Source organism: Ochlerotatus camptorhynchus, unplaced genomic scaffold (assembly GCF_037179485.1).
Source record: "Ochlerotatus camptorhynchus isolate MF236.1 unplaced genomic scaffold, CSIRO-AGI_Acam_v1.1 ptg000823l, whole genome shotgun sequence".
NCBI lineage: Eukaryota > Metazoa > Arthropoda > Insecta > Diptera > Culicidae > Ochlerotatus > Ochlerotatus camptorhynchus.
The window spans coordinates 92,092-109,013 of NW_027041284.1; the positions used below are offsets into that span (position 1 = coordinate 92,092).

At 39.7% G+C, this 16,922-nt stretch overlaps 3 protein-coding genes across 5 annotated transcripts in view; 1 reads left to right on the top strand and 2 right to left on the bottom strand.

Moving 5' to 3' along the window:
• The window catches only part of homer (protein), a 112,196-nt gene that overhangs the window by 83,242 nt on the left and 12,032 nt on the right, over positions 1-16,922 (top strand). The gene's annotated exons all lie outside the window — the stretch shown is intronic.
• LOC135715149 (uncharacterized) lies at positions 8,812-12,803 on the bottom strand. Its single transcript, XM_065238548.1, has 2 exons — positions 12,246-12,803; positions 8,812-10,129 (listed from the first exon to the last, which is right to left on the bottom strand). Exons 1-2 carry the CDS (start codon positions 12,795-12,797, stop codon positions 9,830-9,832), a joined length of 852 nt encoding a protein of 283 aa, XP_065094620.1. The 5' UTR covers positions 12,798-12,803; the 3' UTR covers positions 8,812-9,829.
• Positions 12,955-14,680, bottom strand: LOC135715148 (uncharacterized). 2 transcript variants are annotated; one of them, XM_065238547.1, is made up of 2 exons: positions 13,156-14,680; positions 12,955-13,122 (listed from the first exon to the last, which is right to left on the bottom strand). In XM_065238547.1, the coding sequence occupies exons 1-2, from the start codon at positions 13,928-13,930 to the stop codon at positions 12,956-12,958; spliced, it is 942 nt and encodes a 313-aa protein (XP_065094619.1). In that variant the 5' UTR covers positions 13,931-14,680; the 3' UTR covers position 12,955. The 2 variants fall into 2 exon arrangements, with proteins under 2 accessions (XP_065094619.1, XP_065094618.1); XM_065238546.1 differs by having other exon boundaries at positions 12,955-14,680.

The window sequence follows — 16,922 nt, forward strand, 5'->3', positions numbered from 1 at the left end:
TGTGGCTTACGAACTAACGGATCGGAACAAACGTATTATTGATTTGTGCACGGTGAAATCATTGATATTATTGATGATTTCTGCTCGATAGAACAAAGATGGGCGATTACGACGAAGTAGCGCTGTTCCCTAATTGACATGATATGATTAATAATATTCTTCGTTAGTTGCTTGCTGCTCTTATTTTTTTCAATTTCATATTTTCATCTACACAATAGATAATCGGTATACTATCTATTTGCAGCAAACAAATTCACAATTAATTACTTTAACTGATCATTCTTATCTGATTGTCGATATTACACTTCTTGTTTTACTCTTAACTTTTGTTCCTTTGTGTCATACTTCTTATTCTGATATCTTTCATGTTTTGCTAGTATTTTTATTTTATTACCCTACTTTTTCTCTTCGCTTAACTCTTTTTGTATGTAGTTGTAACTCACCAATTAATCAAAGCATCTGAATGGCTACGTCATGAAATTGCAGCAATTACTCTCGTTCTCCTAATGAGGTTTAAAACGGCACGTATCTGTAATTCGATTCATCTATGCTCGATTCCAGGTTCCTCTGGCCATACGTTTAACTTTTTATTTAGTCAATTCAATTAATGTCTTGTAAGTGGCCAAATTGCTGCAAGTGCTCGTCTTCGCTAATTGAGTAGAAACGGTGGGTATCTGTAAGTAAACTCAAATTTCAGTTAAACTTATTCATAAATTCTCGTGCATTCTGGATTCCGAATGCCATTGTCCAATTGTTCATCTCCAGATCTGTAACGGTCTGTAAAAAATAAAACGGCCTTTAATAAATTGTCAACCGTCACCTCATTTACGACTCTGGGATCATTTACAGTATATTAATACTGTGTTTTGACGGTATTTTCCGTTCAAAATTGTTTTGTATTCAATCTCGCTGTGAGATTCTAGTACACAGTTAGTCCAAAGCGCTTTGTAGGTACAATATTCTTGTCCACTTTGATCTTGTTTTTCACCGTTTTTTTTTCATCATTGTCATTAGTATTATTTTTCAACGTGTTATTTTTTTTTATGAAATTATTCTATAAATCTGTTTGTAACAGTTTTTCAGTAATTTAACCAATTTGGTGTGCTGTAATGTCAATCCTTAGCTCTTCGATCCATTCAAAATCGTACTGCAAAATATTTTGCTCTTTTTTGATGAATACATTTGTTTTATTAGCTGAATAATTCAATTACTGCATCTTGAAATAAAAAACACAGGATGTGTACTGTTACGCAGTCAATCAACTAATAAAAATGTATTTTCTGTTCCTGTTACAAAACGCTCTCGTTTCACTTTCGACTTTATTCTCGACGGTTGTCACACTGCGTGGTTGCCGCTCTGCGAATATGTGTTGCCAGTTTCAGCGTAAGGTATACGCCATCACTCCTCCTGAACGACCCATTCGCAGGCCAATCCGTTCACGTAATATCTCCAGCTTGACTCGTGCCAACGGCTTAGTCAGCGCGTCCGCTAACATGTATTCTGATGGACGGTAGACGACGTCAATCTTCTTCTGCTAAGCCATGTCACGAACGAAGTGGTATCTGGTGTCCACGTGCTTGGACCGTTTAGTTCCTCCGTCTTGCTTCAGTAGTTTAATGCAGCTCTGATTGTCCTCGTAAATTCTTACAGGCTGCTTAACTTCCTCACCAAAGTCCTTCATGATTTTTAATATCCACTGCAACTCTTGACAACTCTCGGATAGCGATATGTATTCCGCTTCTGTAGACGAAAGCGCCACACAAGCTTGTTTCCTTGCAGTCCAAGATATTGTACCGTTACCAAGTCGAAACATATAACCAGAGTTGGACTTCCGGTCGGTAATGTTTCCGGCCCAATCAGCATCCGCATAGCCCTCAAGGTCTCCTTCTCCACCAACGTACAGTTTCAAATCACAAGTACCTACCAGGTAACGAAGCACACGTTTTGCCTCTACCCAATCGCCAGCGGTGGGTTGGCTCACCTTCCTTCCCAGAATAGACGTGCTAATAGCAATGTCTGGTCGTGTATGCACAGCTAAGTAAAGCAAACCTCCAATGAGACTTTGAAATTTGTCATTGGTTGGTAGTCTATCGCTCTCCTCCTTTTGCTGCATGTAACCTGTGTCCATCGGGATCTTTGACGGTTTAGCATCCTGCATACCGAAACGATCCGCCAATTTCCGAATGTACGCCTTCTGGCTGAGGCAATACTGATCGTTCTTCTTCTCTACCTGTATTCCAACGAACTGTTGAACATCTCCAAGTTGGGTTAGGTCGAATTCGGCTCCCAAGCGCCTGAAAATCTCATCGTACTCCTGCTGACTTGAACTTGCGACCAACATGTCATCGACATACAGCAATATGAATGTCGATTTCTGACCTCGATGACGCACATACAAACAACGGTCTGCATCAGACGGCTTGAATCCCATTTGTCGTAGAACACTATCGATTTTCTGGTTCCACATCCTTGCCGATTGTCAAAGGCCGTATATGCTCTTCTTCAACAAGCAAATTGTACTACTCATCGTAGATTTCACTCCAGGAGGCACTCGCATATAGATTTGCTCGTCTAGATCACCGTTGAGATACGCGGTCTTGACATCTATATGTTTCACTATCATACCTCTCCTAGCTGCGATAGTAAGTACCGCAGTTCGAAAGGTTACCTGCTTCGCAACGGGAGCAAATATTTCATCGAAATCCGTACCGTAGACTTGGGTGAATCCCTGGGCAACGAGACGTGCTTTATAACGAATCACGTTCCCGTCCTCGTCATACTTGCGTTTGAACACCCAGCGGCATCCTACGATTTTCCTTCCAGGTGGTGCATCGGTTTCCTCCCAGGTTTGATTTTCCCGAAGCGATTCCAGTTCATCCAATTTTGTTTGAATCCACTGCTCCTTTTCAGATCCACTGACAGCCTCCTGATAAGAACGTGGTTTGCCAGACAACTTCTTCACTGGACCGTTAACCTGATAACGCTGTGGCGGAACTCCAAAGTTACTACGCCGTGACCGACGCATTTCGCCGTCCGGCAGCTCCTCCTGTTCCTCGTCTCCGCGGTAAAATGAACTTGCTTCAAATCCTTCGAAATCTTCTTCATCTGCATCTGCATATTCACTCAATACACTTCCATTTTCATCATCAATTTCAGGGCCAACTTCATTCTGCACCGTTAGTGGGAACTCAACGACACTATCTGATTCCTCCGAAACCTGCTTTGTCGGACGGAAAATCTCCAACTGCTCCTGCTTCAGAAATCTTACATCCCTGCTTATGACGACCTTGTCCGTTTTCAAATCAATCATTCGGTACCCCTTATGCTGCGAAGAGTACCCGATGAATGTCATCCGTACGGCCTTTGGTTCCAGCTTGGTGCGTTTTTCTGAAGGAACTAGAACACACGCCTGCGAACCGAACACGTGAAGATTCTCCAAATCTGGCTTCTTCTTGAAAACGGTCTCGAAAGGAGTTGTATCTCTGACCCTTGTCGGAAGTATGTTCTGCAAATAGTTGGCAGTATTAACAGCTTCCGCCCAATATTTGTAGCCCATATTGGCATCGAGCAGCATGCATCTGCCCATCTCCACAAGCGCCCGATTTTTGCGCTCCGATACACCGTTCTGCTGTGGTGTATGCGCCGTAGTGAACTGCTGGAATATTCCCTCTTGTGCACAGAACGCTTGCAACGAATTAGCCTTATACTCCCCTCCTTGATCCGAGCGAAGCACCTTCGGTGGCCTTCCGAACTGCGTTTTAGCCATCCACACGAAGCGTTTGAAGCAATCTTGCGTCTCAGACTTTTTGCGAAGGAAAAAAAATCCAGCTGTAGCGACTGAAATCATCTACAAATGATACGAAATAACGGCACCCTCCCGGCGTTGGAGTATTCATAGGCCCACACACGTCGCTGTGGATGATATCAAGCACTGCGGTCGACTTTTGCTCTGCCTGTTTGGGAAACGCAAGTCTCGCCATCTTCCCCTTCAAGCAGCACTCACACACCGCACGGATACCACAAGGTTGGATACGGATACCTTTCGCTAATCCTCTTCTCTCCATTTCCAGTATGGCCTCTGGGTCACGGTGTCCCAATCTTCGGTGCCATTCATGGATGCACAACGGGTTGTGGCTCTTCGCTACCGCCACTGTTGGCTTGCTCATCAGTCTCAGTAAATACAAGCCACCGACAAGCACAGCCTCGCCTGCTGTTCACCCTTCGCGAGAGATAGTACAACCAGAAGCAGAAAAACTCACCTCAGCTCCCTTCCTGATCAAGCAACCAACGGATATCAAATTGGCCTTCATCTCTGGAACGTAAAGCACCTGAGTCAGCAACACTTGCTTTGTACCTTGGCCCTCAACGAGGCAAGAGATCCGGCACGTTCCTTCGCCTTCCACCGGACACTTGCGGCCGTCAGCCACCACCACAACACTAGGTGTTTCCAATCTTCTTTTCTTCACGGTTTCGAAAAAGTCACGATTTGCACAAATGTGCCACGACGAACCAGAATCGATTGTCCATTCACTAGTCGAGTCACCGATCGCGAACGCGAAAGCTTCTTCTTCTTCCGCGTGTGTTGCCACTTTGGCCCGTGCATTCCTGGATAACCTCGAATCGTCCCGAACATCTTCGTCTAGTTTCGGTTTCACTCGACAATCTTTCTTCTTGTGTCCAACTCTCTGGCAGTTGTGACACACCACACTTTTCTTCTTCTGCGTTTTCTCATACACTTTCAACGCTTTCTCACTTTGTTCGTATCCTCTACGCTTCAACACTTCATTCATCACTTTTTGCTTCACCAATTCCAGCGTGATTTCCTCCTCCTTCCGGCAATCCAAAGCCGTCGTCAGGGTACTGAAGGACTTTGGGAGACTGCGCAGGACCATCATAACTTCCAGCTCTCTGCCTAGATTTGTTCCAGCTTTGGTCAACTTTTCGAACAACTGCTCCATATCGTACAGATGCTGCTCAATGTTTTCCCCGTCAGTGTAGCGCATATCACACAGCCGATAGAAAATGCCTACTTTTGCTGACAGCGTAACTTTTTCGTGATGTTTCTGCAAATTCTCCCACGCACTTTTCGCTGACGTGGTGTTCCGGATGAGTGCATGCTGGGTCTCTTCCACCAACAATCCGATCGTCGCTCTTGCCTTTTGGTCTCCCGCTTTCCAAGCAGCAACTTCCGCAGCATTCCCGGGACGATCACTCGTCGCAACAATCGCTGCTGGTGAATCTCCTGGGTTCACATATTTCCACAGGTCTTCCCTTACCAGCAGCAGCTCGACAGTGAATTTCCAGCTGCCATAGTTCTGGTTGTTTAGCTTCGGAATTCCTAGGCGCTCCATTTTAACCACACATTAGCACACAAATGTTCGCAGTTTTACTTTGCTGGGTCCATAACCTCTTGAAATAAAAAACACAGGATGTGTACTGTTACGCAGTCAATCAACTAATAAAAATGTATTTTCTGTTCCTGTTACAAAACGCTCTCGTTTCACTTTCGACTTTATTCTCGACGGTTGTCACACTGCGTGGTTGTCGCTCTGCGAATACGTGTTGCCAGTTTCAGCGTAAGGTATACGCCATCACTGCATGCATTACATACAGGTCGAATTTTTTTTTTGTATCTCTTTTAAATGTTTTCATCACTAATTATATTAGAAAATACTGTTTACTATTATTAACTATATATGTTTATACCTTTGTTTTCATTTTCTTGAAACTTTACCTGAAGCTTCGCTTTTATGTTCCCATCTCCATATTTGTATGTTTTGAACATTTTGTTCAATCTCTTATTAATCCCAATTGATATTTAATGTATACTTTTTTCTTTACAATTTTCAATTGTCTCTTTTCATTCTGGTAATTCCATATATTCATTTTCAAATAACAATACTTAATTTCATATATATACCCCGGGGTCATTATCATTTAGTCAATAATATCCATTCGATTTTTTTTATACTTATTATTTATTTATATTACTATTCAATTTAATCATCACCATATACATCATTCGTTCCGGGAACGTCTTTCCTTGTCTAACGCTTTCTCTCACAAACATTCCATGTATCCCTATTATACATTAGCTACAGTTTATAACTTCTTTTTTTTCACTTCACCAATATTTTTATTATTTGCTCGCAGTATTCTTTCCATTTTCATAGCCATCTCCCATGTGCCTCCAAATTTTAATTGTCATTTTAATATGTGTGTCTCTCTATTCTTAATTATTATATAAATGTTATGTACATAATAATCGATAAATAAATACTTATTTTGATTATAGGAATCTTTATCTGTACTGACGAATTTGTTCCGCGTACTTGATGATTAATCATTGTATCGCTTTATACGATTGACGTGGATTTTTTTCTAATTTCTTCCCATTCTGTATTACCACGGTTTGTTCACTAGGAATTTCCATTACTGCTCCTACATGTCCCCCTAGGGGTGCGTCATGAAATTCTCGTAAAATTGTTTCGATTTCTTCACCCTCTATTTGGATAAGTTCAGGTCTGCATTGTACAAAGAAATTTTCTAATCAAATTTCAGTGATATGTATTGTATCATTTGTAATACTTCAAACTGTTTTATTTTGCGAAATGACATGACGTGACATGGACATGTTTTGCTTGCTTTATATAGTCAGGACCTTCTATAAAGCTCATATTGAGTTTCTTTAGGAAACTTTTACCATTGAGCAAAGAGTTATTTTTCCCCTCGATAATCAATCCTGCAATCTTTTTGTTTGGTATATTTATAATTCCATTCTTTTCATAATCCTTCAATCCATGTAATAAATAACACAGAGTTGAAATTTCCTTGTAGGCTGATCTACTATTTAATATAACTAATGTAGCGCCTGCTGAGTCATTAGTTAATTGCCTTGAAATCGTAAGTTCATCTGTGTTTACTAATGATTGTTCTACGCTTGCTTTGAAATCATTGTATAAATTGTGGTTATCATCTTTCTTTGTGGTGTTTTCATTGTCACTTATATCCATGTTTACTAATTCATTAAAAACTGAGTCGTTTTGAAGTTGGTCAGTTCTCAAATCGCTTGTTGTTTATTTTTGTTCGGGTTGTCTGCCCTGCATTCTTTGTTGCTGTCGCGTAACGACTGCAACTACCTGCTCTTGTTCTACCGACGTATGTTGTTGTTGATTCTTAATGTTTACGTTACCTTTTTCAACCTTACAACGTTGTAACCTTGATTGCCCCTGACAATAACTTGTTGGTTGAATCTGGTTGATGTTTTTGTTTTCCTGCGTGCATGGTAGCCTTGACAAAAAGTCTGCTACAATGTTCTCTTTCCCTTGTTTGTAGCGTATATCACATTTACGACCTTGCAGCTTAAGTCGCAGTCTTGTTAATGTGGGCGACGTTTCCTTTAACCGCCAAATTGAAATTAGAGGCCTGTGATCTGTGTAAACAATGAATTTTTGATCAAATATAAAATGTCTAAAATAGTCAACCGCCCAAACGATCGCTAATAATTCTTTCTCGATTGTGTGATATCTACTTTCTGCTTTCTGCTCTGCTTGCAAAGGCGATCGGTCTATCGACAGTTTTCTCATTAGATAACACCGTTCCTATCGCGTAATTGCTAGCATCTGTGGTGATGACAAATGTATCCTCATAATTAGGCCTTACTAACAAAGGTTCAGATATGAGGCATGTTTTAAGCATTTCAAAAGCTTCCTCACATTCACGTGTCCATACAAATTTTACATTCTTCTTCAATAAATCGTTCAAAGTTTCCTGTACTTTGCAATGTTTGGAATGAATTTTCCATAAAAATTAATTGTACCTAAAAATGACCGAACATCTTTCACTGTAGATGGATTTTTCATCATTTGTATACTTTCTACATTTTCTTTGGTTGGTTTAATACCATATTGATTTATTATATGAACAAGATATTTGATTTCTGTTTTCAAAATTTTGCTTTTTACCGGTTTCAATTTTAAAATATGTCTGTGTAGTCCTTGCAACACTTTATATAAGTTTTCATTATGTTCTTCGATTGTTCTTCCTGAAATGATGACATCATCCAAATAAACAACGGCTCGAACATGTCCGATCTCGTATAGTACCGTATTCATTAATTTTTGAAAAGTCGATGGGCTATTCCTTAATCCCATAGGCATTCTTGTAAATTCAAAGTGTCCTTTTGAGGTTGAGAAGGCTGTTTTAGCGGCATCTTTTGGATCGATTGGGATTTGATAAAATCCTGATTTTAAATCCAATGTTGAAAAATTTACACTATCTCCAAGATTATCCATGATTTCATTGATGAGTGGAATTGGATATACAAAAGGCTTAGTTATCAAATTTAAACCCCATAAGTCCACTACAATTCAATATTTCTTATTTCCAGCTGCAATCAAGTCCTTCTTTGGTATACACAAGACTGGTGCATTCCATGGGCTTTTACTTGGTTTGATGATACCTTGTCTATACATTTCTTCGATTTCTTCATTAATTTGCTTTTTTGTTGCTTCTGGGAACCTGTATTGCCGTTTATTAATGGGTACGTTCGTTGAAGTTTCTATTTCGTGCACTGCCGCATCTGTGTGGGTTTGTTTATCACCCTCAAGAAAAAACACATCACTAAAATTACTTAAAATTGATTCAATTGATTCTGAATCGCTTCGTGATAAATGATCAAGTTTGATCTGTTCGAAGATTTTATTATATCGTTCGTGTCCTTGAAGCATTTTAATATTTTTGTATTTGACAATATCGTAGTCTATGTCAGCATTTAAGTCCAACATTTCTCTGTCGTCATATTCACTTCCTTCTTCATTATATTCTTCATGATAAAAATCTTTTTCCAATCTATTTCCATTCCATTGAATGTAAGATATACGAAATTAAACGTCGAAGAATTAATGGTTGAAATACTGAAGTGGATTTTATTCATGAGTTAACAACGCAAATACAAAATGGAAACTGAACTTGTTAGAGCAAGTCAATAATGGTTCTCATTTTTTACATCTAGGTGGGTCGTTGAATACAGTGTTGCCAGCGTGACTGTAAAGTATAGCGCACCACAATAACTCCCCCTTCCTAGAAAAATTCCTACTGAATCCGAAAACGCACGTGATGCCCGCTTTTGGTTATCCGATCAGATGAGGAATCTGAATCCTTGTTAATGTAGGCTGGTTTAACTCTATCGATCGATACTGACACTGTTTTGTCCTTAATATAATGGTAAATGTCTTACTGCTTACTACTCAATCATCCCGTTGGCTTGTGGATGGTATGGCGTGGTGTGAACTCGTTCTAATCCCAATAAGACGCACAACTCTTTCATTAGGTGCAACTCGAACTGTCGACCTTGATCCGACGTCAGCTTCGTTGGGGTTCCGAATCTCGACACCCACACCTCGATGAAAACTCTGGCGACGGTTTCTGCAGTCATATCGGGGATAGCCAACTGCCTCCGGCCATCTACTGAAGGGGTTTTCCTGTTTCTTAACAAAATCACTGTGGTCGATTGTAGACGGTAAGCAAATTGCTTCTATTCTTGAGAGGACGTCTGCAGGGACATTTTCAGCGCCGGCGACATGAACCAAGTCCGTCGTATATTCACTAATAAAACTCAGCAACCGCTGCTGCCTTGGCGATGGTTTGTTTGCATCTTGTTTAAATGCGAACGTTAGTGGTTTATGATCCGTGAAGATTATCGTATCGCGCCCTTCAATTACGTCTTTGAAGTGTTTAACGCCGAGATAAACTGCAAGCAGCTCCCTATCGTAGGTTGAGTATCGTCGTTCACGGTCACTAAATTTAACAGAAAAATAACCTAACGGCTTCAAGGTGTCTTGCGATCGTTGCTGCAACACGGCTCCGGCTCAACCATCAGTGACAGCTGAGCATTCGGGTCATAGTAATCGAGCGCTGTGGCCTCTGTCAGAGACCGTTTACATTCTTGGAAGGCAGCATCAGCTTCGGAGTTCCATATGATCGGTGTTTTATCGGTTATTAGCTTGCGCAAGGGTAATTGAGCTTCAGCGGCGTGTGGAAGAAATCGCCGATGGTAATTTACTAAGGCTAGGAAGCGCCTTAGCTTTTGCACCGTATCCGGCTTAGGGTATTCTGCAACTGCAGAAACCTTTTCCGGAACCGTTGTACAGCCAGCGGCAGTGATTAGTTGTCCCACGAATCGTACTTTTTCTTTCCCTAACTGACACTTGTCAGCATTGATCTGAAGCCCATTTTCTATCAGTTTTTCGAAAACCAATCATAGGTGTTCCTCATGCTCCTCTTCGGATGATGAAGCGATAAGCAGATCATCTAGATATCCCACTAAGAATGGCATGTCAAAGAAAATATTGTTGATAAATCTTTGAAATGTTTGACCTGAGTTTTTTAATCCTGGCGGCATCACTAGAAATTCATACAAGCCCAGTGGCGTGATGATGGCTGTTTTTCCGACATCATTCTCGTGCATAGGAATTTGATAGTACGCGCGTTCAAGGTCAATCACAGAAAATACAGTCTTACCTCGTAGCGTTTGACAAATATCGTAAATATGTGGTAAAGGATACCCCCTGTCCAAGGATGAGGGGCTTGATGATGATTTGTCAAGTGTCGCTATTATTTTTTTATTTGCAATTTGTTAAAATTGTAGTTTTTCTCCAGTTCATTGATTTGAAAGGTTCATGCGAGTTAATTTCACGGAGCCGTAAATTGTAGTTTTAACATAATTATAATAGTTATTTTAAATTCGCTTTTGTAATGCTAAGGTAAATAGTTTGCTTTGAGTGTAAAGTTAATTTATAAGAAAGTTCTAACAGTTTTTTTTTGCACTTCGAAACTTAACGGGTCTTACCTCTAACATAGTAGCAGTGACAGTGTCGCATGTCTTAACAACAACTGCCTGCGACTAGTGTTCGAGGGACCGACAGGGCTCAATACGGGTCAATACTAACAAAACTCTAACACTAACATGACCCCGAAACTAACGTTCATCCATTGCACTAATAGTTATAATGTAGTTGTACTTTCCTACTAACCCATCTATCACAGACAAACATACATAACACTCGCAGGTTGTTCATCGAATACGCATTTGACGGTCAATTTGAGTGTTTTTGGTTGGCACCACCATCTGTGGCGCGCACGGTTGGTTCCCTTGCGTTTGACGTCTGCACACTAGCGCCATCTGTTCAGCGTACTATCCATCACATGATACTCAACAGATGGCGGTAGTGTTTTAGTGACTATGTTTTGTGGAGAGAAATATTAAATGTGTTATTTCTGTTTGTCTGTGCATCTATGTTAATGTAACCAATACTAATACCTTTCTCTCTGTTCTTTTATTCGTTTTCTATATCCCTTCACCATCACCCCATATCCCATCATTTTGACGAGAGATGAGTTACTTGTATGGTGCATGCCCAAGTCGTACTACAGGATAATATGTTGAGCGTGGTTCTATCACACAAACCACGCAGGAACGCAAATCGAGAGAGCTGAGGAATAATGAGGTAAATTCTACACAGTATTTTAAAGGAGCCAACTCTAAGCAGGTAAGGGGCTGTCCATAAACTACGTAGACAGTTTAGGGGGGGGGGGTTGACAATTATCCACGGCCCATACAAATTTAAAAATTTTTGTATGGAAAATTGTCTACGCAGGGGGAGGGGGGGATCAAGAATCCCAAAAAACTGTCTACGTAGTTTATGAACAGGCCCTAATAATAGCAATTAATAATCAAACAACCATAAAAAGGTAAGAATGAATTTATTTATTTTAAATACAGTAATGACCCGATTTTGTCAGCCCCTCCGCGCTTCAGATTTTTTTCTTTCAATAATTTCACAAAATCATAAATCTAAATTTTTCTCATTCGTCATTCGTTAAGAGGGATATTTAAAGTATACTTTGGTGCAATAGGTTCAAGAAGATTACTGGAAAAGGGCATGGGTTTTGTAGAACATTGGAAAACATTTTCAAAAAAGGAGACTGACAAAATCGGGACATTATTGTATTCCATTTACATTTACATGATTTATCACATATATATGGTCGAAATCTAATAAACAGTTGATCACAATACGAGCCTAAAAGCTGCAGTGACCTAGTGAGCATCATAGCTCGAGTCGTCTGTTAGTATTGTGTATCGCATGGAGAGCCCAACCGATATGCTAGCCTATTAAGACTGCAGTTGGTCAAGGATACCGGTCTTCGATGGTTGAGTCATTAAGATTCTTGTAATCGCCTACGAGTCTGTACTTGATGTCACCGTTCTGCAGTGTCTTAGTAGCTAGATGCACTGGACTTGAATACGGACTTTTCGAAGGTTTTATGTATCCGAGCTCTAAGAACAACTTTAACTCCTTACGAAGCGCTTCGAGCTTATGCGGTGGAAGTCTGCGGAATTTAGAATTACATGGAGGGCCTTCGACCTTGATAGTGTGCTTAACGTTGTGTTTAACCTCTTGATTTGGAAGGCGAGGTCTAGTGACGTCAGAGTATTCGCTTAATAAGCCGCCATAGTCGTTGCTGCCGGAAAAAGCATTCAAGCCAAATAGCCCTTCTGCGATCAAATTGATTTGACCGCGTGCTTTTATATTTGTCATTTTATCTATTAGGCACTCACCCCGCAAGTCCACTATCAGGCCATAGTGTTTCAGAAAATTCGCACCTAGTATTGGGGTCGTTACATCAGCCAGTATGAACCGCCATGGGAAATTCCTGCGTAGATCGAAAGTTGGCCTGCAAATTTCGGTGCCGTAAGTCGCGATGCGGGAACCGTTGGCTGCGTACAACCCCATTCTTGGAGTCGGTTTAAGTTTCTGGCACGGTGAACATGACAGAACCGATAAGTCTGCGCCGGTATCAATCAAAAACTTGTAGTTAGTGGCCGAATCGTGAATTGTTAGACGGGATTGACCAACTTCGCCACATTCGCCCGTCGTCGTTTGTAGCTGCGCTAGTTTTTTGATTTGAACTGACAAGGCTCTCGACAATTCTTAGCATTGGATCCGAACTTTCTGTGGTAGAAATAATACGGATGGTACTCTCGGGAGCCGCTTGGGGAACTCTGCTGTCTGCTGAAACTCCTGTTACGAGGTCTGCTTCTCTCTCGACGGAAAGCGGCTAGCTCGTTTGAGAGTTCGGAAATGTGTGTACGTAGTTCTGCCAAGCCAATCTCTTTGCTTCTGTCCGGTGAAACTGTAGCGGAAGAAACGATTTGACTCCTGGTGATGTCTGCGAGCTTGTCGGCTTGCTCGGCAAGCTGCGACATTTGAAGTGTGGCTTCTGACACTTTAAGAACGGCTTGCGTGGTTTCGGGAAGTTGCTGCATCCATAGCGATTTGATAATTTTTTCGTCGGTGATAACGTCCCTGGCAAGATCCCTCATTTCGCGTAGAAGCTGCGATGGTTTGCGATCACCCAGCTCGCAGCCGCGTAGTAGCTGCTGCATGCGATTTTGTTCACTTGTGCTATATTCCTGGGTAATTCTTTCCTTAATTTTAGTATACTTGGCATCAGCTGGAGGGTCACGAATAATGTCCGAACAGCATGCGAGGATCTCCGAGTCGATGGCTGCCAGAACGTGGTAATAGCGAGTATCTTCTCGAGTTATTCCGGCTAGCGTAAATTGTGCTTCGAGCTGCGCAAACCATAGAGTCGGATCACGCTTCCAGAAAGGTTCAATTTTGATGCCGAGTTTGTTTACTGCAATTGCACTGCCGGCAGCGTTGCTCGTAGCAGCAGCATTGTTTGCAGCGGTTGCTTGTGCTGCTTGCAACTCTTCTTGTAGACGGATAATTTCATTTTTCAGGAGTTGTTCATTCGACATCTTTTGTGTGCTGCTAATGGGCGCCTTGGCGAAGTTTCGATGTGTGGCAGTCCGGATGCAGTCGGAATGAAACGATAAGAAAAAATCGACAAAAATCGACATACGAAATTAAACGTCGAAGGATTAATGGTTGAAATACTGAAGTGGATTTTATTCATGAGTTAACAACGCAAATACAAAATGGAAACTGAACTTGTTAGAGCAAGTCAATAATGGTTCTCTCTTTTTAAATCTAGGTGGCGTCGTTGAATACAGTGTTGCCAGTGTGACTGTAAAGTATAGCGCACCACAAATGTATGGACTTGTGTAAATTCTTTACACTCGTCTTCTTTATAGTTTTTCTTGCAAGTATCAAGCTCAAAAATAGCATATTCACAATTTCTTCCAATTTGTGCTACCTGTTTTTGAAGGAAGTCTCCTCCGAGTATACATGGTACTAATAAATGTGTCATTAAATGAAATTTTGCTGGGAATACTATGTTTCCTATGATTAAACCTATATTAACTGATCCCATTGTTTTTGTATTTCTACCAATTCCTGCTATTGTTATAGTATCATTTGTATTTACTTGGTCTATTCTTAGCGATTTGACTGCTTCATATCTGAGCAGATTTACTGATGAACCTGTATCGAGTAAACATCTCAGTCTATATGCAGGGTTATTAGTTGTAGATATCTCGACAAAAAATAAGTTATCTCTAGAATAGATTTTTTTAAGTGCTATTTTATTTGATATTATATTATAAAGGGTTGATTCGTTGTTATTATATTGCTTATTTTTATTTTGTTTCCCCATTAGTGCATGAAAATTGAATTCTATTTCATGACTATTTTTACTTGAAAGCTCCTTATTTCTCTCAATTATATTCTCATCCGCTGTAATTCCTACTATGTCCTTTTAAAAAAAACGTATGGTTCAATTTCCACATATCGTTTAATATCTTTTACACTACTTTCTCTACGTATATAATCAATATATTCTTTATTTATACGATGAGAGAAGCTTTTGAAGATTGTAAATCTGAAGCTCCCACCTATACTTTCGATATGATCTCTTGCGAATGCTGTGCCTATCGTGGCTGGTACAGCTAAATTATGAACTAAGTTAAATTTTATTGGTATGTTACTTCTGCCTATTTTTAAATTGACCCAAATGTCTCCAAATGATTCTTCTTCTTCTCCGTCTATCTCTGTATATGCCACACTAAGTGGGTTTATCATTTTTGCTCCCACTTTCAATGCTATGCTTTTATGCATAACATTTTCGGTTTTACTTGTGTTAAAATAGTATCTGCAAAAGAACTCCGGGTTTTCTGCTGTTCACATATACCAGTAGAAATCCCCGTTATTTCCGCCGAACATTGGATATTTATGCTTTGTTGTAATGATTGGGTCAAATTTTATACCAGCGTGAAAACATTGGGAATTTGTAACATGTGTCTTTCCAGGATTCCTGAATTTTAGTTTTTTTTTTTTTCTTGTGTTGAAATTATCTCTGATACTGAAATTCTCTCTGCGGTTTTCGTCATTGTATCTATTGCTGTATTCAGCTTGGTAATTTCTGTTGTAGTTTCCGTTATTATTCCTGTTGTAATTGTCTGACCTATTCGGTGAATTATTGTTATTCATATTTCTGCTAAAATTATTACTTTCTTGGTATTCGTAACTCGTGCCCCTGTAACCATTTTGATTTCCATTGAACGGCCTTTGATTAGTCCTAACGGAATTATTCGGAAAATTTCTATGAGGTCTGAATTTTCTATCAAACGAATTAACCACTTCATTCGAGCAGTTAAAATGACATTTACTACCACTCGACCTTTAAATAAAACATTATTTTGAGATTTTTTCTTCTAGAACCTCGAGAAAAGTAGCCAAAATTTGTGCGTTTCATAAAAAAATAGAAATTAGTTGGTCAAGTTTTGTGAAATCGCTGATAGAAAGTCAAGCCAAAACTGCTTGACAAAGTGGTCAATTGTTTTGTTGATGGTTTCGTTGATACTGGTTAAAATATTTGGGTTGATTGACATGATTATCCCAATCATTTCGGTTCCTTTGTGATTTTGATTTTTCAACAATGTGAATACACTGAAGTCTTTTTTCGATATCCTCAATTTGTTCTTCGTCGATACACACTTCCTGTAAATATTTGACTAGTTCATTGAAGTTGTTATTTTTCTGTGATTTTGCCATATTTTTCAAGTTCCTATTTTTCAAACCTCCCAAAAAATGTATCCTCAAACTCCGTAGTGCATATGACTCTCTGCCTTTGGCATTATTTTCTTCATATTCATCCACGTGTTCTTTTAATGTTAATGCCTTATCTTTGTAATTTTGAAAGGATTCGTTTGGTCCTTGCTCTAAAGTTTCGATTTTCTGAAAAACTTCTTCCAGTTTAACATTTGTCCCAAATTCTCTTTCGAGATTGGTTCTCACTTCGACCCATGTTTCCGCATAAATGCGTTTGAAATACCCTGATGCCGGATCCTTCAATTTCATCAAAATTACCTGAATTAAAGGTTCATGCGATTCTTCTACTGGCAATTTCTTAGCGAAGAAATCACACTGGTATAGAAACGATGGTAATTCTGAGGCCGCGCCTCTGAACTCTGGAATGCATTGAATAGCTCTTTCAGTTGAGAACTCTGCCATTTTTGTTTGTTTTTCGAAGCAATCGAGTAAAAATGCGACTGTTTCTCAGTCCCTTATTAATTTATGGATATTGGTATTATCTTGCCTTTACGCGAATTTAATTGGATCAAAAACGCTTTCAGCGTAAATTCAAGATTAACAAAATGAAATTTTTTTTTCATGTTTTGTGCTTTGTTAAACGAATTTGCCTGTTGGCCTTTTGAATTTGTTTAAATTAATTTAACGTTCCCTTAAAGTTGTTGATTAAGAAAAGGATAATAATTACACCGCAAAAAAATCTGAATTTTACTTGTGATGTAAACATTGATGAGTGAAACTTATATTTCATATCACGCAATCCAGCATCTTGCAAGAAATATTGCTTACAAAGATGAAATGTACAATATTTATAATATTGTATGAAATGTATCAGAACTTTAATCAATTTATAATGTTCACTTG